The 23401-nt window shown below is 44.6% G+C and overlaps 2 protein-coding genes across 7 annotated transcripts in view; one reads left to right on the top strand and one right to left on the bottom strand.

The window, feature by feature from the left end:
- Positions 1-17928, bottom strand: part of KCNU1 (potassium calcium-activated channel subfamily U member 1) — a 74663-nt gene extending 56735 nt beyond the window's left edge. Inside the window, exons 1-6 of one of the 3 annotated variants that reach the window (XM_084760277.1) lie at positions 17762-17928; positions 8662-8778; positions 5009-5070; positions 3743-3833; positions 3222-3333; positions 1671-1746 (exon numbers count right to left, since the gene is read on the bottom strand). In XM_084760277.1, the coding sequence (XP_084616403.1) occupies positions 1671-1746; positions 3222-3333; positions 3743-3833; positions 5009-5070; positions 8662-8700 (380 nt within the window). In that variant the 5' untranslated portion in view covers positions 8701-8778; positions 17762-17928. Of the gene's footprint in view, positions 1-1670; positions 1747-3221; positions 3334-3742; positions 3834-5008; positions 5071-8661; positions 8779-10334; positions 10585-17761 lie in introns of those variants that run through there. The other 2 variants (XM_084760275.1, XM_084760276.1) reach the window with 2 other exon arrangements.
- The window catches only part of ASH2L (ASH2 like, histone lysine methyltransferase complex subunit), a 47246-nt gene that overhangs the window by 5432 nt on the left and 18413 nt on the right, over positions 1-23401 (top strand). For 2 of the 4 annotated variants that reach the window (XM_084760317.1, XM_084760316.1), the window contains exons 1-7: positions 17887-18102; positions 18727-18790; positions 19123-19268; positions 20264-20352; positions 21014-21108; positions 22047-22142; positions 22654-22749. In XM_084760317.1, the coding sequence (XP_084616443.1) occupies positions 17927-18102; positions 18727-18790; positions 19123-19268; positions 20264-20352; positions 21014-21108; positions 22047-22142; positions 22654-22749 (762 nt within the window). In that variant the 5' untranslated portion in view covers positions 17887-17926. Of the gene's footprint in view, positions 1-17886; positions 18103-18184; positions 18319-18726; positions 18791-19122; positions 19269-20263; positions 20353-21013; positions 21109-22046; positions 22143-22653; positions 22750-23401 lie in introns of those variants that run through there. The other 2 variants (XM_084760318.1, XM_084760319.1) reach the window with 2 other exon arrangements.

Below are 23401 nucleotides of genomic sequence, written 5' to 3'. Positions count from 1 at the left end.
TGCATACTTAATGCTGAGTTGCACCTGGACTATGGCTCTCATATTTCTAATAAGAGTGCAGTAGTGTACTGAAGGAGAAAGTTTAAGTTGCACTACTTTTACTTATCTGTAATGCTGGGATTTGAACCCAGGACCTTGTATATGCCAGGTAAGCACTTTCCCATTGGGCCTAAGCTCGAGGATCTACCTCTCTAAGCAATGGTTCACAGCTGCTGCTGGGCATCTCTCATGCTCTGAGGAACTGATAACACCTCTAAACCTGCAGAAATGCTTCTTATTTTACTAGTCAACAAGAGGCGATTCTTTTCTTTGATTACTTTTGTTCTTTCATAATTGTATAAATGTATTGAACACATTGATTACTCCCTCCTGCAACCCTCTACCATTCTGTCAAATCCCATTCTACCAGTCCCTTTCCCAGATTTGTGACTTGTAACCCACTGAGTGTCACCAGAGCTGTCTTCTAAGCCGTGGGATAGAACTAACCCCCAGAACCTGGGGGGGGGGTGCCACTGGGTATATTCTTGTGCAGACCCAGGGCAGACATCCACAGCTACTGTGAGCTCACAGTTGCAACGGCTGTGTCTTTCCCAGAAGATGGCTTTCGCAGCCCTTCTCCTTAACTTCTGGCTCTTACGTCCTCTCTGCTTCCTCTTCCGCAATGTTCTGCGAACCTTAGAAGGGATGGAATGCGTGTCTGAGCTGAGCACTCGAATATCACGTATTACCAGCACTTTTTACAGCCATGAGTCTCTGCATTCACCACTGATCGCTAGAAAAGATGGCGTCTCTGATAAAGGCTGAGAGTAGCATTTGTCCATGGGTAGAAAGGGAAGTATTTAGAAGGCAGTTTTACACTATGAAGTATGGGTAAACAGTAGTATTCCATCCATGTGCCTTTGCCCTCCTTAGTGCCCATGATCCCCCTGGCATGGGAGGTCATAGTTCAGACACGGACTTTAAGCAGGTTCATAGTACCAGGCATGGATTCCCTCCTGTAGAACAGGTCTCAACTCTAAGCAGAGAGCAGTTGGTTAGGGCCATGACAGTAGGGTCATTGTTGCACAAGTGGGCACATCTTGTCTGGTAAGTTGGTCTTGTAGTCTGTAGGGTTCACAACTGGGTAGGACAATTGATGCCTTTTTCTAGCCCAGAAGCTTGCATAGCATCTCCAGGGAGGGACTATGAAAGCTAGTCATCAGCAGGGAGGAAGGTTTCAGCTTACTTCCAGGTCGGTTTCTCTGTATTATGTAACTAAGGTGTGTGGTGTCTTCAGCCAACTGGGTCTTGTCGTCTATTACTTGTGAGTAACTGAGGAAAGTGACAAGAGGCTGCATTGTTTGGGGGCCTATGGGAGGCACCCCACCTTTGGCACTGGGGTTTAGCAATCCAAAGCTTCTAGGAGCGGCTTTGTCCAGACACACAAAGAGAGGCTGGTTTTGTTTTGACAAAACAAGGAATAAGCAATCTCTTTACAGGGACTGCAAGGTTTTCAGCCAGGGTGCTAAATGACACATGGGGTGGTGAGTGAGTGACACCACAGATGCTGACAGATTTCCTAGGTTTCACACCAGGAATCTGGTGGGGGTGTGGGGAGCTTGAGGACCAGTTAATGTTTAATTTCCTAATCCAAACTGCCAAGTGGGCACGTCAGGGAGTCCCGCAGTTACCTGGTCTTGATGACTTGTAGGATATGTAAGATTTTAGGGAGTTCGAGCAACCGCAGAGCTCTCAGAAACCTCAAACCTACAAAGAACCAGGAGAAAGAAGCCTGAAATATGACACGATGGGGCTGCACGCACTGTCCTTTCCTGAAACACTTGAATATACTCTGTTGTGATGTCGCAGGTTCAAGGACAAGAAGTACAAAATCCTGGTCCTGAAAGGTACCATTACCTAGGATACCCACTTTCACAGTCCCTCACCCATAAATGACAAGTATGGTAGGATCCACCTTATAACCATGTCCATCTGATCCCAAGCATGTTGAAGCCAGCCTGATATGAATTAAGACCTACTCTTTTTACTCTTAACTCTTCTTTAGGATTTATAGAAAACTTTACATGGATCCATTAAGCTCCTGATTATTCAACTTTTTTTCAAAGATATATTTATTATGTATACAGTCTTCTGCCTGCTTATATGCCCGCAGGCCAGAAAAGGGCATCAGATGTCATTAAAGATTGTTATGAGCTACCACGTGGTTGCTGGGAATTGAACTCAGGACCTTTGGAAGAACAGTCAGTGCTCTTAACCTCTGAGCCATCTCTCCAGCCCCAACTATTCAACTTTTCAATAATCCCAGTTTTGCTTTTTTGTTAACAATAGCAACAAATAAAATCGGTGTGTGTGGCCGGGCGTGGTGATGCACATCTTTAATCCCAGCACTCGGGAGGCAGAGGCAGGCAGATCGCTGTGAGTTCAAGGCCAGCTTGGTCTACAGAGCAAGTCCAGAATAGCCAAGGCTACAAAGAGAAACCTTGTCTCGAAAAACCAAAAAACCAAACCAAACCAAACCAAAACAATAATAACAATAAAAAAGAACTGGTGTACATTTTATAAGCAATAAATAAAATAGAAAATTTTATTAAAAACTGATTTTTAAAAACCCATGTACTGTCAATATGTCCATCTTAAAGATAAAACAGCTAATGAACAATTCCCACTTCCAGCATATCCCAATGTGACAACTGGCCTTGAGAACCCAGGGGAGGCCATTCGTTGAGTCCATGAGACCACAGTGTAAGGGTCACAGGTGCTGGAGCCTGGCCCTCGTGTTGATACAGTTATTCCACCAACAACTACTGGACACCTGCTCTGTACCAGGTGCCTTGCTCCATGCTGGGATCAAAAAATGATTTCTGGTCATTCTGATGGTGACACCTCCCTGCATTTGTGAGGCTGTGGCAGGTGGATCTCTGTGAGTTCTGTAAATGTAGCACAAATCTCTGCAATCAAGAGAGGGGTCAGCCAGGCAGTGGTGGCGCATGCCTTTAATGCCAGCACTCGGGAGGCAGAGGCAGGAGGATCACTGTGAGTTCAAGGCCATCCTGGTCTGCAAAGCAAGTCCAGGACAGTCAATGTTACACAGGGAAACCCTGTCTCGAAAAACCAAAGGTGGGGGGGGGGGGTCTTCCAAATGACAGTGAGGTATTTTTAAAGGAAGGAATGTTGAGCAGTTGGGGTTAAAACAACATTGGTACTGATTACAGCACACTTACCTAGCCAATTACTCTTCAAGTAATAAGAAATAAAGGTTGGTGGGATGGTAAAAATGTCTACAATTGAATTCATCTCCAACCAGAATTTGATCTTGTCATCAGCTGCCCAAAACTGAAATAGAAACAAAACACTCAAATTATATGTCCCTTAGGATATTTAAAAAATCAAATTATTTTATGTTTATAAGTGTGTTGTTTTATGTGTGTGTGTATGTATGTATATATATATATGTATATATATATGTGTGTGTATATATATATATATATATATACACACACACATACACATGCCTGTATGTTTGTGTGTGCATCACGTGCAAGCATGGTGCCTACAGGGGCCAGAAGAGGGTATGAGATCCTCTGGAGCTGGAATTATAGCAGCTGTGAGCCATCATGGAGGAACAGGGAACTAAATGCAGGCCCTCTATCAAGGCATCAGGTGCTCCTAACTGATGAGCTATGTCTCCATTCCCTTAACTATGGCTTAGTGGTAGTTATTATCATTTTACCTAGGTACTTACCCTCAACCCAAAATAGAAACTAAAGAAAGCGTTGAAACTCAAATCCACGTGGACAGTTTTGTCTTCATATGAAGAACACCTTCCAACCGGGCTGGAAAGAAATGGGAACATTTTGCAAAGATAAGCATTTTAGCCAGGTGGTGGCGCCTTTAATGCCAGCACTTGGGAGGCAGAGGCAGGCAGATCTCTGGGAGTTCAAAGCCTGATCTACAAAGTCAGTCCAGGACAGCCAGGACTGTTACACAGAGAAACCCCGTCTGGCGGGGAGGTGGAGGTTGGGGGGAGAGAGAAGCATTTTAACTTATGTCTACAGAGGGGAGATGAAGGCCAAGTAGGTGATATACACATTCAATGTGAGTGCTTCATTCAAGACTCATGTTTGCATCTGAAGAGAATTACCTTCCTCTTGGGAATGCACTATGAATGAGCGAGGCCACTAGACCACACATGGACTGGGAGGAGAATGGCCCACCACTCTGTTACAGGGTCTGTTGGTTCCACTTCGGTTTTGTAAGTGGGTGTCCAGACCCTCAAAGATTGGTCCTTTGTGGTGAAGGACCATCTAGACTAAATCTCTCAGCTTGTCTACTCCTTAGAGATGTGGCTACTCTAGATCAAAAGAATGGAATTGAAAGAGATTCAAAGCTGGGCAGTGGTGGCGCACGCCTTTAATCCCAGAACTTGGGAGACAGAGGCAGGCGGATCACTGAGTTCGAGGCCAGCCTGATCTACAAAGTGAGTCCAGGACAGCCAAGGCTACACAGAGAAACCCTGTCTCAAAAAAACAAACAACAACAACAACAACAACAAACCACTTTTCCTAGCCTTGAGATATATAAGGTTGAAGCCTCAAAACATCACAAAGAAACATGAGAGGCTCTGAGACACCCAAGGTTTCTGTTTCAACTCGAGGAATTCAAAAGCCTTGATAGGTGGCCCCATGTGTGGAAGCAACAGCTGGAGGCGTAGCGTCCCAGAAGGTCTGCAGTGCAACTGCACTAGCATTACAGGTGGCAAGATACAGAACAAACACACGCATTTATCATAGAAGCAGAGTTAGTGCCCACTGGGGGGCAGCTACATCCTGTCCATTTTGATTAGCTTTCTGTGTGTGTGTGCTTGTGTGTGTGTGTGTGTGTGTGTGTGCGTGTGCATGTGCTCATGCATGTATGTGATCAAAATTATATTTTACATCCTTGAAGAGAAAATTTTAAAGCAATTACATCACTGATAAAGCAGCCAAGAATGGCTGGAGTTTTTACTCACTCTGTTGAATTGATGAAATAGATTATAAGAGACCCGATGCTTAGTAGAAAAACGAGGATCACCTGAAAACAGAAAAGGACAGACATGATGCAAGTCCATTTTAATGATATGGAATAAATAAGCCCACAGAGTTGTGTTTTCTATTTCATTTTATTTGGGGGGGGTGGTTTTGTTTTTAGTTTTTGGTTTTTAGAGACAGGGTTTCTCTGTGTAGCCTTGGCTGTCCTAGACTCACTTTGTAGACCTGGCTGGCCTCGAACTCACAGTGATTTGCCTGCCTCTGGCACCCTGGTGCTGGGATTAAAGACGTGTGCCGACATGCCTGGCTTGTGTTTTCTATTTTAAATGAAGTAGCTATTGCTGTGTATTTTTCTTAGTGCCTGCAGAGTGGGGGAGGATGAAATGGGTTTCCTCTACCTTTCCTATGTATGTGCAGCATCACGTTCACACGTTCATTTATGCCTGCACTCACTCACTCACTCACTCACTCACTGAGGAAAAGGAGACTAAGCGTCACACTAAGTCAACGTATACCCACTTTACTTACCTAATTTTAACTCCCACACGCTTCAGAATAAGCAGGGTTCCCTTCCTGCTCCTAGCGTTTAGCAATTGTTTGCCAAGCGCTTGGCGTGTCTCACATGCTTCATTTCATGACAGAAACAAGGCTAATAAAGAACAGTCTTGGGCTTGAACTGCCCATGATGTGTCTTTAGAGACAGTTCTCCACCTGGGAACACGTTGTGTGAGAAGAAAGCGAGTGCTTTTACTATGCCAGTTTACCAGGCATTTGAAGCAAGCCTGTCCAGCGGAGCCCAGCCAGGAAGCAGCCTACACAAAGCTCCCCAGAGAGCTGGATGAGACCTCTGTCAACGTCTGTGATTTTTCTTAGGTTCGCTCTAGATAATTAAGCAATATAATTAAGAAACTCTGGTAGTTTCTAATTTCTAAACCGCTGGGTTTTTGCCTGGCATGGTGGTTCACATCTTTAATCCCAGCACTCAGAAGGCAGAGGCAAGTGGATCTCTTGCGAGTTTGAGGCCAGCCTGGTCTACATAAAGAAGCCACCCGCCGTACTTCGTGAGACCCTGTCTCAACAAACAAACAGAATTTCAAACATGTTTAGTTCAATATAATTGTAATTATAACATTCAGAATTTTATTTACAATGGAATTTCCCCTCCCCTCTAACTCAGATACTGTTTGGGTAGGGCTCTTGTGTTCTTTTCTCTTAGCCGTTTGTGTTTGTGTTGATGGTTATTTTTACTTTCCCCATGGCTAGGCTCACTGTTGCCTCTGTGGGAGGCATGCAGGTCTTTGCTTTGTACTCTCAGACAAGCACTGGGGAACCTGGACTGCTAGCATGTATGGTTGTTCCATCAAGGGAAGGGATTTGACACCTGCTACCCACCCAAAGGTTGCGGTGGGTGTGTCCACTAGTCAGGTGACCTTTGTTCTATCTGGGTGGCCAGAGGCTCTTCTGGCACCAGTTCCTCCCCCAGACCAATCAATCTACAGAGCCCGCCCATCTTCATGAATTATCTAGTCACATCTGGACCGTGTATTAGCTTACTTTGTTTCTCATGGGGATTTATGTATGCTTTGTGGTGCACATTTCACCCAACTGTGCTGTGCTTAAATACACCTAAATCGACCACTCAGGGTCAGAACATGCCAGAACTAAACTGCTTCTTGCCTCCTGTGGGTGGGCTCCCTCTCTGCAGAGGGCCCCCAGGAGAGCGCTCTTACCTGACTGGTGTTAGGTCATGACACCCTTGCCCAGGAACTCTTCAGCATGTAAGGTGTTTAGTGTTTACTCCTGTGAAGTGAGGCTCAAAAGTGGGGGTGAACAAAGTCAGGTTGAATCCTTTAAGGCTGGTTTAGAGCATTGTTACTACAGAGGCTTGAAATCCAGAGCCAAAATTATCTTAGGCACCAGCCTCTGCACCTGACCTGAATCTCTTTTGACTCAAGTAAAACTTTCTGAATGTGTTAACAAAGCAGACAACTTGCTTTCACCAACTAAAAGCTGAGATGTGACCAGATACCAACCTAACTCAAGGATTTCCCCCACTTTGCTATTACCCGCCTACCTGACCTCCCCAACTATATATTTGGGGAAAGCTTTGATTTATGACTCTTTTTCCTTCCATGACTATCAAAAGTTCATGGAAGGCCATCAAGATAAAGATCCCTATTAGCACATGCCTTTAATTTCAACACTGAGGAGGCAGAGGCAGGAGAATCTCTGTGAGTTCAAGGTCAGCCTGGTCTACATAGAAAGCTCCAAGACAGCTGACCCTATCTCAATTATTTTTGTTTTGCTTTTGGTTCTTTGAGACAGGGTGTCTCTGCATAGCCCTAGCTGTCTTGAAACTCACTAAATAGCCTAGGCTGGCCTCGAACTCACAGAGATCTGTGTGATTCTGAACCCAGAATTCATCTCCCAGTTTTACGTATTCACATTTGGCTTAAAACAAACACCCGTTTATTCCCCTTAGACAAGAGCTGTGCTCTGAATCAATGCCCTCGTGGATAGTTTTAATGACATTTGGAGATTTCAGCCAAGTTCTACCCAAATTCAATAAATGCATCTCTAGATCGTCTCGTGGCCCACACACTGCTCAGTTCATCAATGAACAAAGGGAAAAATATCTGTCTTACAGACTAGAAAGAGGGCTCGGCAATTGAGAGGGCTTGCTGCTTTTCTACGGGACTCAAGCTCAATTCCCAGCACCCATATCAGGCAGCTCACACACGTATGTGACTCCAGCTTGAAAGGAGCCAAGAGCCTCTTCTGCAAGCTGTGAGCACCTCACTCATTTGGCCCACATACAGACACATAAATAAGAAGTTAAGAAGGGCTTGGTGGCATATGTTTTGAATTCTGGTGCTTGGGAAGTTGAAAGAGTGGATCTCTCAGGGAGTTCAAGTCTAGCAAGGTCCACATACAGAGGTCCAGGGCAGCCAGGGGATACACAGCAAAGACCTTGCCTCAAAAAAATGTTTTAATCTGTTAGTCAATACAATCACAAGCACACAGCAGCCATGGCAACCTGCACACGAAAATGGCATGGAAATAAGAGAATAAATAGTTGGGAAAATAATGGGGTCAAGCAGGATGAGGGCATAAAAGAAGGCAACGGGGGTGAGTGTGTTTATAATACATTTGTATACATGTATTAAATTGTCCAAAAAATAGCTTTCTTCTACACCCAGGACCATCTGCCCACTGGTGGTGCCACCCGTAGTGGGCTGGGCCCTCTCACATCAATCATTAATCAGGAAAATGCTAACAACTGATGGGAAAAAGAAGCCATGAATTTGAAGGAGAGCAGGGAGGGGTATATGGGACGGTTTGGGGGTTGGAGAGGGAAGAGAGAAACTTTGTACTTAAAATACAATCTTGAGGAGGAGCCGGGAGTGGTGATGCGGCAGAGAAGCCAACAGCAAGTCTAAATTCTAAGTCATTTTGCTCAGTTAGAGAAAAGCGAAGTAGAGCGATGAGTGGAGAGCCCTCCACACAAGGCTCGCTGTAGCTACGCCCGCCGCGGAGGAGAAGATGCCTACCCGTGTGGTTAAAGTTCAGAGGGGACTACGATCACGTTCATGGCTACAGTGCGTCGGCGTGAGAACCGTGAATGTGAACTCACCAACAATTGCCCCACGACGGTCTGCGCAGAAAGCAACATTTCAATGCGATCTCGGAATACTCCATAAAAGTAAAATCTTCTTAAAGGATTAAGATCTAGTCTACCTGAAAATAGTGTCTGTGAGGGGGGGAGAAAAGATGGAGTGAGATGCAGCGAAAGAGAAAGGAGTCCACTTTCTGCTGAAGGAGGCGCATACCCATCAATCCCCAGAGTCTCACAATTCTTTCCCCTATAGTTTCATGACATTGTTTAAAGTATTGTCTTTAAAATGGTATTTATTTTTATTTTATGTAAATGGACATTTTGCCTGAATGTTATGTCTGGCCGGCATGTATGGTTCTGGTGCCCAGGGAAGCCAGTAGAGGGCATCAGATCCCCTGGAACTGTAGTACAAATGGCTGTGAGTCACCACGTGGTTGCTGGGAATTGACCCCAGGTCCTCTGGAAGAGCAGCCAGTGCTCTTAAGCACTGCGCAATCTCTCCAGCCCTGTTTCAAGTCTTTAAAATAGAAACAATTACAGAGTAAACTGGCTTATCAATAAAATCAAAGAACTTCAATACTAGATATATTTCTTAAATACAGAAATATAAAGTCCATTATTACTAATAACCTTAAGTTTTTGCTCTTATTTCAAACTATGTTACTTTATGCCACTTATAGTAGACCCTATTTAAGCAAAATTTGCATATTAATTATGATGCACAGGTACAAGTATTCAATTACAAAAACAAAAACACAAAATCTACTGTAATCTATTCCAGGAAGAAACAAAGTTTAAGTGGAAATTAAAACAAGCTACAGAGGGCATAATCAATTCTCCCATTGAGCCCATGCGGTGGCATATGCCTTTAACCCCAGCACTCAGGAAGCAAAGGCAGATAGATGTGTTAGAGGCCAGCCTCTCTACATAGTGAATTCTAGGCCAACCAGGGCTACATAGTAAGATCCTGTCTCAAAATAAAACAAACAAATGAAAATTATAACAACAACAACAACAACAAAATAGAACAGTCATATGGAATTGAAGAGAAGTATTTCAAACTATTAACATGTCACCATCATAAAGCACCATTTGTTCCCACTGTCATCATTTGCCAGCAGTTACATCACCCTTTGCAAAGCTAGTCAGGCTACAAAAAAATGCCTATGTGTTTATGGCTGGTGTAGGTAACACATAAAGGCAGTGTATACATATGGACACATACAAATCATGCACAAAGGATACTCAAAAAGAAGGCTGTGTTGATGTCTTGTGGCTTTGTGCTTCCCTCATAGTAATGAACAAAACTCTCTCTCTGAAACAGGGTCTCCTGTAGTCCAGATTAATCTCAAGCTCACAGCAATCCTCCTGCCTCAAGCACTGAGATTAATCCATAAAGTACCACATTTGACTTTTAACTGCCTTTTTAAGAAACAGGGACCTTGTCAATGTTTATGGAAGGTTCCCCCCCCCCCCCCAGAAAGAAGATCCTGCTATATTCATCACTGCTACATGGTCAACAGATTGCACTGGTAGCCTGGGGCCCAGTTTCCTGCCCTTTATGAAGCATCAGACTCATTAATTAGCCTGAAAAAAAAATCAAGTAAGGCCTGAACTGCTTGCTAAACACAGACATATGCCAAACTTAGCACCAATCTTCACACACAGGTGTCCCAGGCCAGGAAACTGACCGAGATTACCCCCTTTCCCTTGATGTTTCGCCATCTTTCTGAGGTTTTCAAGATTAGTCTGAACATGAATAAGATGAAGAGTCCCCCGAGGAAAGTCGCAAAGGAGGAGAGAATAAATGCTGCTTGGATCTCAGCTGTGCAGAACACTTTCTCCGGTTCTCTCCTATTTAAATTCTCTTGCAATGCTTTAGGCATCTTGAGACCACACTGTTGGGCTAGTCTATGATGTCATGGTCACCTGGCAACAGTTCCAGGAGGTACACTTCCGTGTGTTGCATCATCTTCCGATCTGATGGGAAAGCCAATGAGAAGACCGAGGAAGAAGAATCCTCCAACCACTCTGGTGAAGTGCACAGACTGTCATCAACTGACATAAAATGGTAGGGCCTACCTGGGTAGTCAGCACCTGAGGGTTCTAGACCCTACCGTTACTTATCTGTGAACTTGAGGAACTAGTCACCGTTGGGACAGAGAATAGCATCTGGCTTTTTCAAGTGGCTTGTTTAGACAAACAACTTCAATTGTTTGTTTTCAGTGAAATATGTCCAGCGATCTCAGTACTGGCTCTCCACCTTTCGGAGATAACCTTACATTCTCAATAACTTTAGAAACGGAGGTTTTGTTTATTCTATTAAGAAGATGGGGGTAAACAGCAAATTCATCTAACCTAAGAGACTACATGAATACTTGTTAGTAATATTAAAACAGTTGAAAATGTTGTGCCAAAACAGTGAAAGAGTGGATTCTGGGTGTTCTGGACACACATATATTGTCACATGCACACACCTCCACACATTGCAACTAAGAAATGGTAGGCGTGTTGTTTGATGATAATTGACCATTTAAATACTACAAATAGTTAAGAACACCAAAATAGAGCCATTCCAAAGAACCATTTATTTTTTTAATTATATATATTTAGGGAGATATATTTTTGTTTATCTTTAAAATAAGAATGGCTAATGATAGAATATAGGTTATTATAGAAAGTGCTTCAACTAGTAATGTCATTGGCTTTTTTTGTTTGTTTTTGCTTTTTTTTTTTGTTTTGTTTTTTGGGACAGGTTTTCTCTTTGGTTTTTCTTTGGTTGGCCTGAACTCACTTTGTAGACCAGGCTGGCCTCAAACTTACAGAGATCCACCTGCCTCTGCCTTCCTAGTGCTGGGATTACAGGCGTGTACCACTGCACCCCGCCTTTTTTTTTTTTCAAGACAGGGTTTCTCTGGGTAATAGCCCTGGCTGCCTGGACTCACTTTGTAGACTATGCTGGCATTCATGAAGATATGCCTGCCTCTGCCTCCCAGAGTGCTGGGACTTTGTGAATTCAAGGCCAGCCTGGTTTACAAAGTGACTCCAAGACAGCCGGGGCTACACAGAGAAACCCTGTCTTGAAAAACAAAAACAACCAACCACAAGAAAAAGAATCAGAGAAAACATGTGTTCCTCAGGAGCCCATCCTAACTTGCTATTTCCAGGAGATGAGGGAGGCATTTCTTAGACTGCTGTCATGGTTCTAATGTCCTTTTTCTAAGCTTTTCCGCCATTTCTGTTATAACTGCCATTGGGCTGTGGTACAATTACCACTCATTATATATATATTTATATATATATTTATATGTATATGTATATTTATAAGTGCTTATAAAGTATCTGCATGTACACCTGCAGGCCAGAAGAGGGCATCAGATAACATTATAGATAATTGTGAGTCACCACGTGGTTGCTGGGAATTGAACTCAGGACCTCTGGAAGAGCAGACAGTGCTCCTAGCCACTGAGCCATCTCTCCAGCCACAATTAGCACTCTTGTCTAAGTAAATGTTAGGAGCTCTCAGAGCCAGCCTAGGTCCTTCTGTTGAGTCACTGTGCAAGCTCTAAAGAGTCACTGTAACGTCATAGTTTTATTTTATGTCAAATATGATTACTTGATAGACTTATTGCTGGCACTTTATGTTTTAAAGAGCATAAATATCCATTCTTCTGTTGAGGGACACGTATAAAGAAACTGTGGTACATTTACACTATGGAATACTACTCAGCTATTAAAAACAAGGAATTTCCAAAATTTGTGGACAAATGGATTGAACTAGAAATTGTCATAATGAGTGAGTTCACACAGAAGCAAAAAGAGCTAAATGGTATATACTCACTTATATCAAGACACTAGCCCAAGGTGTACGTCCCCATGAAAAACTGTACCTACCAGAATAATGGATAAGAGGGGAGGACATCCTATTGAAACTTTAGGTGTGAGAAGCCTGGGAGAAAGAGGAAATGGAAGGATCCAGTGGGTCCTGGAAAACTACAGGTGAGTCTGGGCCCTGGGGTCCTCCGCAAACTGTGGCAACAGCCAAGGAAAAAATAGGCAGTAAAAACCTTGAACCCCTACCCGGACTAGCCGATGGACATTCTCCACTGTTGAGTGGAGAAGAAGATCTAACTCTCACACAAACTCTGGTGCCCCATATTTGATCATGTCCCTTGGATGGAGATGCCTGGTGGCACTCAGAGGAAAGATAATAGGTCACCAAGGAGAGACTTGATACCGTATGAGCATATTCAGGGGGAGGAGATCCCCCTCAGACACAGACATAGGGGAGGGGAGTAGGGGGGGGAAGTGGGAGGAAGGGAGGGATGGGAGGATACATGGGATGGGCTAACAACTGAGATGTAATATGTATAAATTAATAAAAATGTATTAAAAAAAAAAGAGCATAAATAAAACTAAATATAAGAGGCCCAGCATAGTGGTACACGCCTTTAACCTCAGCACTCAGGAGGCAGAGGCAGGCAGATTGATGTGAGTTCAAGGCCAGCCTGGTCTACAAAGAGAATCCAGGACAGCCAAGGCTACACAGAGAAACCCTGTCTTGGAAAAAAAAACCCCAAATATAAGAAAAGATGTTATGTTAAGTGTGGTGGTACTGTGTGTTCCAGACACTGGGGAAGAGGGTCATGAGGTTGAAGCCACCTTGAGCTATATAGTGTGGCCTGTTTGAAAAAAGGCAAGCCAGGTGTGGTGGTGCACATCTTTAATCACAGCATTTGGGAGGCAGAGGCAGGAGGATCTCTATGAGTTCAAGGCCAGCCTGGTCTACAAAGCTAGTCCAGGACAGCCAAGGCTACACAGAGAAACCCTATCTCAAAAAAAGGGCAGAGGAGAGGAAAGAGAAGAGAAAAAAAATAGAGAAAATAAAAAGAAAAGAGAGCCAGTCAGCTGGCTCAGTGGGGGAAGTTGCTGATGCCAAGGTTGACAACATAAATCCAAGCCCTGGATCCATATTTACATACAATGGAAAGAGAGAACCAAATACTGCAAATTGTCCTCTGACCTCCACATTTGCACACCCCTCCACAGGCACAAGAAATAAATGTGATAATTCTGTTTCAAGAAAAGGATAAGCTAGGCGTGGTGGCGCGCGTCTTTAATCCCAGCACTCGGGAGGCAGAGGCAGGTGGATTGATGTGAATTCAAGGTCAGCCTGGTCCACAAAGCAAGTCCAGGAGGACAGCCAAGGCTACACAGAGAAACCCTTTCTCTGAAAACAAAAAAAGAACACTCAGGTCCAGAGGACCCGAATTTGGTTCGCAGCACCTACATCAGGGGGCTCACAATCACCTAACTCCAGCTTCAAGGCATACTGCCTCTGATTTCATTTGCGGATTCTACCCACAAATGTGCAATTGCTTCTGTGATCGAGTATGTGCCTACATGTAAACATACATATACATAGAGCCTGGAGAAAACAAAAGCCAAGCAATGTCCTTGGATGAATGCCAACCTCACCATCCCCCACCACCCCCGACACACCCTCTTTACTTACTAAATCTTCCTGGAAGCCTTAGGAAAGGACAAAGAGACCAACCCATCCTGTGGTTTAGTTCCTGACAAAATGCTTATGTGGGACCTTGTTACATTTCCTGAAAATCCTCCTTTGTTCAACGTATGGGAGGTGGGGTTGGGGTGGTGTCTACCAAGGCTCTCTTTTGGACAGATGTTTGGCTGAGTCTGCTACCACAATTCAAAGCTATCTTCCTGAGGAAACCTCAATGTCCCATCGCTTTGCTCAGAATCCCACAACACCAAGGGATGGACATACCACTGGGATTTTGCTGAATGAGCACGTTATCCAACTGCCTTGCAAGTGTTTAGAGCGGTAGATTGATGCCTCCCTCAGCCTTTGTCAGAGAAGCTTTCCTTCTGCACTGGTTAATGCGGAAACTCATAGGCCAGTGCCAAGATTAAGTGACTGCTGAGTACTCGGTCCTACAAGACATCTATATAATCTACCCACCTCCTGACACCCATCTACCCCCAGTGCCTTCTGCTCATGGAATGACCACTGCATTCATAAACTCACAGTAGCTGTGATTGCTTGCAGAAGATGAGGCCCTGTCAGCATTTTATCATGGGTGGGGGAAGGGCTCATGAGACCCTGTCCTTCCTTGAGGAGTACTGACAATGGTTACTGTGATGAGGGAAGTACTTTTTTCAGTGATGTAACCTCTGGTGATTTGTCTGTGTTCTGAACATAGTCTTTCCTGTTGACAAGGCTCCCTCACTCTTGGTCCTATTGGCACTTTGAGTAGCCTAACACTGTTGGGGGCTGTTCTGTGCATTGCAGGATGGTTATCACAGTCATTGCCCACTTAATGCCTGGAACATTCTATGCTTCTCCCTGAACTCTCTGCTCTGGATTTGCCATATACAGCCTCTATTATGCTGAGGGATGCTCCCTCTAGACTTACTGTCCCTCACCCCCCCCATCTCTAGGATATTTGTTGTGAAGGCATGTTGGATTTTGTCAAAAGATTTTTCTGCTTCTATTAAGATGGTCATGTGATTTCAGTCTTCAAGTCCATTCATGTGTTTTATCACATTTATTGATTCATATATTGAACCGTCCTGGCATCTCTTGGATAAAGGCAACCTGGTCATGATAGTCTATTTGATGAGTGTTGGTATTCAGTTCTCAAATATTTTATTGAGGGTTTCTTAGCTAGTCAAAGTGCAGAGATTGGTTAATCTGTAGGGTGCTCAGTCCCAATGGATATACCTACAACACAGCTCCTACACCTAAGGCTCAGGGAACATTGAGGAACACGGGGACAGAAAAGACTGTAAGAGGCAGAGGACTGGGCAGTCTGCTGTGAATTGTGGCAATACTAATAGACATATAACACAGAAGGGGGAAATGTCAAGGAGCCCTACCTTTAGACAACTGCAGGCAGCTGACAACTAGTGGGAGAAGGGAAACTAGTCTCTCCCAGGGATAAGCCCCCTAATGGCTAGAGAATACCAAGAGGTCAGCCTTGAAATCAGCATATACAAACAATATTAAATGGACTCAACATATGATGTTTGTACATTTTATGTATATGTACATAGTATATGTGTACATTATATACTACAAACATATAATATATACATACATGTATTTAATATATACATATATGTGCCCCGGCCCGCCAGGGTTCGACTAACGCTCGGGAGAATTTTCCTGTATGGAGGCAGAACACTAGACACGAAGAAGGGGGCAAGTCTGCATTTATTGAGAATTTTTACAGAGTTTATATAGGCACAGAGGCATGGGTATTTGCGTAAGCAAGGGTTGCTATGGATACCTAACTCTGGAATGCTCCAGCAGGTAGGTATCTACCTTTCCAGCTGCTAAGTGCAGGAGAGAAATTTCAGGAAAGTCGTGAAGGAGCTGGTTAGTCAGGAAAAAGCTCCTGGAACTGCTGCTCGCAGGCAGCTGGCCCTTAATCTGATCTTATCAGTAGTCCCACTGGAAAAGGACTAGCTCGGGGTCTGGAATGACCAGCGCCCATAATAAACCACAACAGGTGTCTAACTGCCAACCTACGACAAGGTCAGCTAGTTTCTGGTGAATGGCAGACTTCTGGAGAAATAGGAACCTAGGTTCTGACAAGATGGCTGAACATTGGCTATGTAGCCCGTCCCTAACATATATGCATGCATTTAATATATACATATATGTACATATATATTCTATGCACATTATGTGTACATATTATATGTGTTGGTTTGAATGAGATGTGTCCCCCATAGCCTTGGGGGATCTAAACATTTGGCCCCCAGTTGGTGTGGAGTTTGGGGAGACTTAGGGGTGCAGGTTTGCTGGAGGAAGTATGCCATTGGGGGCAAGCTCAGAAGTAAAAGGTGGAACTGCTTACGGTGCAGCTCCTGCTTTCTGCTTGGTGATCCTGGTGAAGAATGTGAGCTCGGCCTTGTGTTCTGGTCACCACCCTCGTCTCCTGCTGCCATTTCTTTCCTCCAACATTATGGACTCTTCTCCCTTTGAACCTCTCAACCAAAACTCCCCCCCCCCCCCCATTACTGAAGTTATCTTTGGTCGTGGCATTTTCTCATAGCATTAGAAAAGTAATCAATGATTTGATCCCCAAATTTCTTTTCTTTTGGATGTATAGTCTACTGAAATTTACCCTGGGGGCGGGGGGGGGGGGGAGGCAAATATATGGTCAGTGAGGCGGCTCAGTGAGTAAAGGCCCTTGCTGCCAAGTCTGAGTTGGCTCCCTAGAACCCACACTGTGGAAGGGAAAAAAAATTTATCCTTTTTTTTTTTTTTTTCGAGACAGGGTTTTTCTGTGTAGCCTTGGCCATCCTGGACTCACCTTGTAGACCAGGCTGGCCTCGAACTCACAGCAATCCACCTGCCTCTGCCTCCTGAGTGCTAGGATTAAAGGCGTGCGGGGGGAAAAAAATCTATTCTTGAAAGTTGTCCTCCCGCCTCTCCAATGCACACATATATGCTCACACATCTATAAATGCGCACGCAGGCGTGAAAACAATACACACAGACCACAGAGAGAGGAAGGAGGGCAGCAGTTTCTATTGCAGTAGTTTGTGGAGACCACACGCTTCCACTTACTCCAGGGTTCCAACTATCAGCTAATGTCCCTTCTCGGTGTTTAGTTGCTGCTCTTCCTTTCCTAAGCACCAAACCTATCAAAACTCAGTTTTCTGATAGACTCTCCTGTGAGGCTTCATTTGTCTTCTTGTGTAAGCTCTTGCAGCTCCGAAGCGCACAGTACTGCTAGCCTTCTGGCCAGATGTTTCCCCTCCACTCCACCCTCACCTACCTCGGGCTCTGGAATCACCCCATATCGTCTCTGCAAAAGCCGTCTGGAAATCGGCTTTTAGTGGCGAACCACTTAGAGTACAGCCGCTCACAACGGGTGTGAACCAATGAGTGCTGTTTTTCTTGTTTTGTTTTTAACTGGAGGTTCGCTACGTTTTAGTATTAACTTTTGCTCGGCACAAAACAACGTAAAGGGAACGCTCTTAAATCCTCATATGGGTGGTAATTTCCTCTCTCAGCCTCGAATGTGAGCAGGGATTTTTAAGAAACAAAGTAAATCCCAGAGGAAAGCAGATGACACACCTAGTACGCCGCTTCCCTTCTGGCCTTAAAGCAGCCGGGATCCAAGTGCGTGATTCCACAGCAAGTGGTGGGCCCAAAAATAGGTCTTTCCGCTTTAAGAACGCCGAGCCAGGTTGCCACTCACTGTACAGATGTAGTCTCGCGAGAGCCTGGGAAGCGGCAGCAATGGCGGCGACTGGAGCGGGTCCGGGCCCTGGAGTGGGCGCCGGCCCTGGTCCAGGAGCATCTGCAAGCGCCACAACTGCAGAGGAGGGAGAGACGGAGCCGGCGGCTGCAGGGGCTGGAGAGGGGCCGTCTGCTGCCCCGGGAGCGGAGCCCAGCTCTGGAGAGGCTGAAAGTGGGTAAGATACCCGCAGCCCACGAGAACGCAGGAGGGGAGGGCCGGGCCCGCCCGCCTCTCGTAGAATCCCGCGGCTCGCGCCCGCTCTGGTGCCGCCCTCCTGACCCAGGCCCTGCGGCCAACGGCTCGGTCCTGTACGGTCTGCGACCCCGGCAGGTGGCGGTTTGGCGGGTCGGCTCGGAGCTGCACCTCAGTCCTCACTTCCATCAGCACCAGTGTGAGCCGAGCATGTTTTCCTCTTTCCCGCCCTTGCACCCGGTAGGACCTAGCTGGTCACTCTCCTAATATTAGTTCCTGAATAACCCAGGAAGGAAACCTCCTTTCAGCATCAGGATGGAAGAAATCACCGTCCTTCTGAAAGGACTGGGAAACCCAAATCCCTGAACTCTCCCCAGGGCTAACTCTAAGCCTTGTGCACAAGTCTGTAGTTTCACTGTGTTTGTCTTGACTGCATCCCTCCTAGTACTCGGATTGTTTTCCTGGGCGTCTAGTCTAGGACAAGCTTAGACGTAGACGGAAAATACATCAGAATAGGAAGCCCATCAGTGTTTGGGATCAGTGCTTTCTTGTTTGGTTTTGAATAGGCGTTTTGATTACTTATTTTGAAACTTCTTTCTTCCGATAGGGATGCAAACTTAGTTGATGTAAGTGGTCTGGAGACAGAATCTTCTAATGGAAAAGATACTCTAGTAAGTATTTCCTTTTAGGCCTTTAAAGGGCAAACTGCGGTTTTTGTTTTTTGTTTTTTGTTTTTTTAAAGATTTATGTATATGAGTGCTCTCGTTGCATGTACACCTGCAGGCCAGAAGAGGGCATCAAGTCATATTATATGTGGTTGTGAGCCACCATGTGGTTGCTGGGAATTGAACTCAGGACCACTAGAAGAGCAGACAGTACTCTTAACCACTGAGCCGTCTCTCTCTAGCCCCAGCAAACTAAGATTTGTTGAAAAACTTTAAATCTAATTTAAAAAGTATATTCAGCTCACCTGCTTTATTGTCTTCTTGCTCCTTGGCTCCAGGAGGGTGCTGCGGACACTTCAGAAGCGATGGACACCCAGGCCGGCTCTGTGGATGAGGAGAATGGTCGGCAGTTGGGAGAGGTCGAGTTGCAGTGTGGGATATGTACAAAATGGTTCACTGCTGACACCTTTGGAATAGACACGTCGTGAGTACATATTATTATTTTTGTTTTGTTTTGTTTTTTTGTTTTTTCGAGACAGGGTTTCTCTGTGTAGCCCTGGCTGTCCTGGACTAGCTTTGTGGACTAGGCTGGACTCAAACTCAAAGTGATCTGCCTGCCTCTTCCTCCCAAGTGCTTGGATTACAGGCATGCGCCACCACGGCCGGCTGTGTGAGTACATATTATTAACCAGAATGCTTTATAAAATTTTAGCACGGGGCTGGAGAGATGGCTGTGGTTTAATTCCTAGCATCCACATAGCAAGGAATTCCAGATCCAGGGGAGGAAAGGGAAATTATGGAATCACAGTTTAATCTCAAAATTAAAAAGTATTTAAAAAATTTTTAAAAAAGATTTATTTCTTTGGCGCACGCCTTTAGTTCCAGCACTTGGGAAGCAGAGGCAGATGGATCTCTGTGAGTTCAAGGCCAGCCTGGTCTACAAAGAGAGTTCCAGGACAGCCAAGGCTATACTGTAAAAGATTTTTCTTTAGGGGCTGGAGAGATGGCTCAGAGATTAAGAGCACTGTCTGCTCTTCCAAAGTTCCTGAGTTCAATTTGCAGCAACCACATGGTGGCTCACAGAAGAGATCTGGTGCTCTCTTCTGGTGGGCAGGCACACAATCAGGCAGAATATTGTATGCATAGTAAATAGATGTGGACAGTGTTTTGCCTGCATATACCAGGGCCGTATCTCAGAAAAAGCCAAATGGTGGGCTAGTGAGATAGCTCAGCAGATAGTCACTTCCTGAGTAATCCTGGAGCCATGTGAAGATGGGAGGAGATAACTGAGCCACAGGATTGGCCTCCATCTCCCCCGTGTGCACCTTGGCATGTGTGTCTGCAAATGTATCCTGGGTATCAATAATGATAATGAGCTTACTAAAGGAAGAAAAATGCTGTAACCTTTTTTCTTAAAGAAAACTAAGCATAGGAATGTGTTGGCTGTTCACTAATTAGTGTAATTTGGCTCATCTGCAGATCGTGTCTACCTTTTATGACCAACTACAGTTTCCATTGCAATGTGTGCCATCACAGTGGGAATACCTACTTTCTCCGGAAGCAAGCAAGTAAGAACAACTCTGGAATATTTTAAAACGATGATTGGCCCTTGTAAGCCAAGAGATATGGGTTAGCTCACTTAGGATACTTTTGCCTAAGAGCTGGGTGGGATTAGCTTGGTATTTAGTGCTGAATAATTCCAGTTGCCCATTTCAAATCAAATTATTACTTCACTTTTAGCTGTTCCTGTTCTTATTTTGTGGACCACTGTCAGTTTCTCTGCCTGTTGATAGCATAAAATACTCTTAGAAAAGCAACCTACGGGGAGGAGGTTTGGGGGTTTACAGTTCCGGGTTCTACTCAGTCACGACCTTGAAATCACAGCAGCAGGTATTCAAGGGCGCTGACCACACTGACCTTATACTTACATAGAGCTGTATGTCTAAGCTCTGCTTGCTCTTTTCTACTCATATAGTTCAGGATCCCCTGCCCTGGAAATACTACTGCCTATAGCAGGCAGGCTTTGTGAACTCCATGTAATCACGACAGTCCCCCACAGACATGCCTACAGCTGACGAGATACAGGCAGTCCCTCACCGAGATTCTGCTTAGGGGTTTGAGATGTGTCAAAGTGAAACTAAGCATCACACCTGCCGTATTGAATATACTCTTGCTGCTAGAAGTCAAGTGTGACAGATACATCTTCTTCTTTTGTTTTGTTTTTGATAGATTTAAAGGAAATGTGCCTTAGTGCTTTGGCGAACCTAACCTGGCAGTCTCGAACACAGGATGAACATCCAAAAACCATGTTCTCCAAAGATAAGGTAGAGTTAGAATTAATACAATTGCAAAGTGCTAAAATGTCCTCTTTAGCACGTACATTCTCCTCGGTTCTTATGAGTAAATCCTCTAGTAGCTGCCTTATTTTTTCCATATATGGAAATTAGATAATTTGCCAGTTTTCTAGTAGATACCATTTGGCTTAGCTGTTAGTATTCTGAATCTTTCAATAAAATTTGGGCCGAGTGTGGTGGTGCATGCCTTTAATCCCAGCATTCGGGAGGCCTAGGACAGCCAAGGCTAACATGGAGAGACCCTGTTTCGAAAAACAAAAAAACACAAACAAACAATAAATAAAATTTGGTTGGCTTTTTGAAGCAAGCGTCACCTATCCATAGTCAGCTGTGGTGTAACCAGTCTGTCTAGCCGTGGCTGGCCTGGAGCTCAGCATCTTCAAGCTCACAGGATTCCTGCTTTAGCTTTCCTGTTTGACTTTATTTAAAAAAAAAAAGTCAAAAAAACCTTCAGTCCTTGATTCTCTCTAAGGTCACACGGCATGTGCCTTATACTGTAGCCCCAGCTGTCTTAGCTTTCCTTGGAAGACCAGAAAGTCATAGCCACCCTCTGCCCTACGCCATCCAAATGCTGATCGTAAGGCCATATATTGTTTTGAACAATTTAATATTTCTTCAGTACCTAAAAGTTACAGGCAGATTTTTATTTTATTTTATTTTATTTTTACTGTAATGAAGTCTTTTGTTGTTTTGTTTATTATCTCTCTGTGTAGCCTTGGCTGTCCTGTACTCCCTTTGTAGGCCAGGCTGGCCTCTAACTCACGGTGATCCACTTGCCTCTGCTTCCCCAGTGCTGGGATTAAAGGCGTGTGCCACCATGCCCGGCTTTGTAATGAAGTCTTTGACACACAAGTCTACTTGTTATACACATAACTATAATTCTTAATATTTTTATTTCTTAAAAATAGGATATTATACCATTTATTGATAAATACTGGGAGTGTATGACAACCAGACAGAGACCTGGAAAAATGACTTGGCCCAATAACATTGTCAAAACAATGGTAAGTAAATTAAAATTGAATAGATGTGATCAGTTTCAAAAAGCCAGATTTGTTTCTAACAGTTAAACTCTGTTTAGTTTGAAATAATGTGATGGCTAAGAAGATGCAATTTGATATTAGTCATTGAATGAGATACAAGTAGTTATAAATTTTACTTTTTTTTTTTTTTTTTTACACAAAATCAGTAACAGTGTCTTACATGAGTATCATTCTCCTCCAAGACTGTTTTTATGTGCTGAAACTCTTGCTGTCATTTTGGTGGGTTTTTTGGTTTGGTTTAGTTTGGTTTGGTTTGGTTTGGTTTCTTTGTCCTGGGACCCATTCTGTAGACCAGGCTTGGCCTTGAACTCAGAGAAATCTAACAGCCTCTGCCTCCTGAATGCTGGGATTAAAGGCACTGTGTTTTTAGAGAGTATAGCTGGGAAGTGATATTTGGAGTTGGTGACTGAGCATCTTCTGCACTTCTAAGTACAAAAATATCCATCATTACTAAGATACGGTTTCCTTTTAGAGTAAGGAAAGAGATGTGTTCTTGGTAAAGGAACACCCTGATCCAGGAAGCAAAGACCCAGAAGAAGATTACCCCAAATTTGGACTTCTGGATCAGGTACATTAGTCTTTCTTCTCATTCTCTCTCTCTCCTTCCCCTTCCTCCCCACATCTCCCCCCCCCCCAATATGAGGCGCACCATGTTGGTGTAGTGCCTATAGAGGCGCACCATGTTGGTGTAGTGCCTGTAGAGGCGCACCATGTTGGTGTAGTGCCTGTAGAGGCGCACCATGTTGGTGTAGTGCCTGTAGAGGCGCACCATGTTGGTGTAGTGCCTGTAGAGGCGCACCATGTTGGTGTAGTGCCTGTAGAGGCGCACCATGTTGGTGTAGTGCCTGTAGAGGCGCACCATGTTGGTGTAGTGCCTGTAGAGGCGCACCATGTTGGTGTAGTGCCTGTAGAGGCGCACCATGTTGGTGTAGTGCCTGTAGAGGCGCACCATGTTGGTGTAGTGCCTGTAGAGGCGCACCATGTTGGTGTAGTGCCTGTAGAGGCGCACCATGTTGGTGTAGTGCCTGTAGAGGCGCACCATGTTGGTGTAGTGCCTGTAGAGGCGCACCATGTTGGTGTAGTGCCTGTAGAGGCGCACCATGTTGGTGTAGTGCCTGTAGAGGCCAGAAGAGGGAGTTGGAGCAGAGGCTCTGAGACGAGTTATAGACATTATGAGCTGCCGTGTGGGTGCTGGGGATGGAACCTGGGTCCACTGGGAC

The sequence above is a fragment of the Acomys minous genome (genome assembly GCF_964271855.1).
Source record: "Acomys minous genome assembly, chromosome: 15".
Lineage (NCBI taxonomy): Eukaryota > Metazoa > Chordata > Mammalia > Rodentia > Muridae > Acomys > Acomys minous.
The sequence above is the reverse complement of the archived record's forward strand: the minus strand, read 5'-3'. Positions and strand labels throughout refer to the sequence as shown.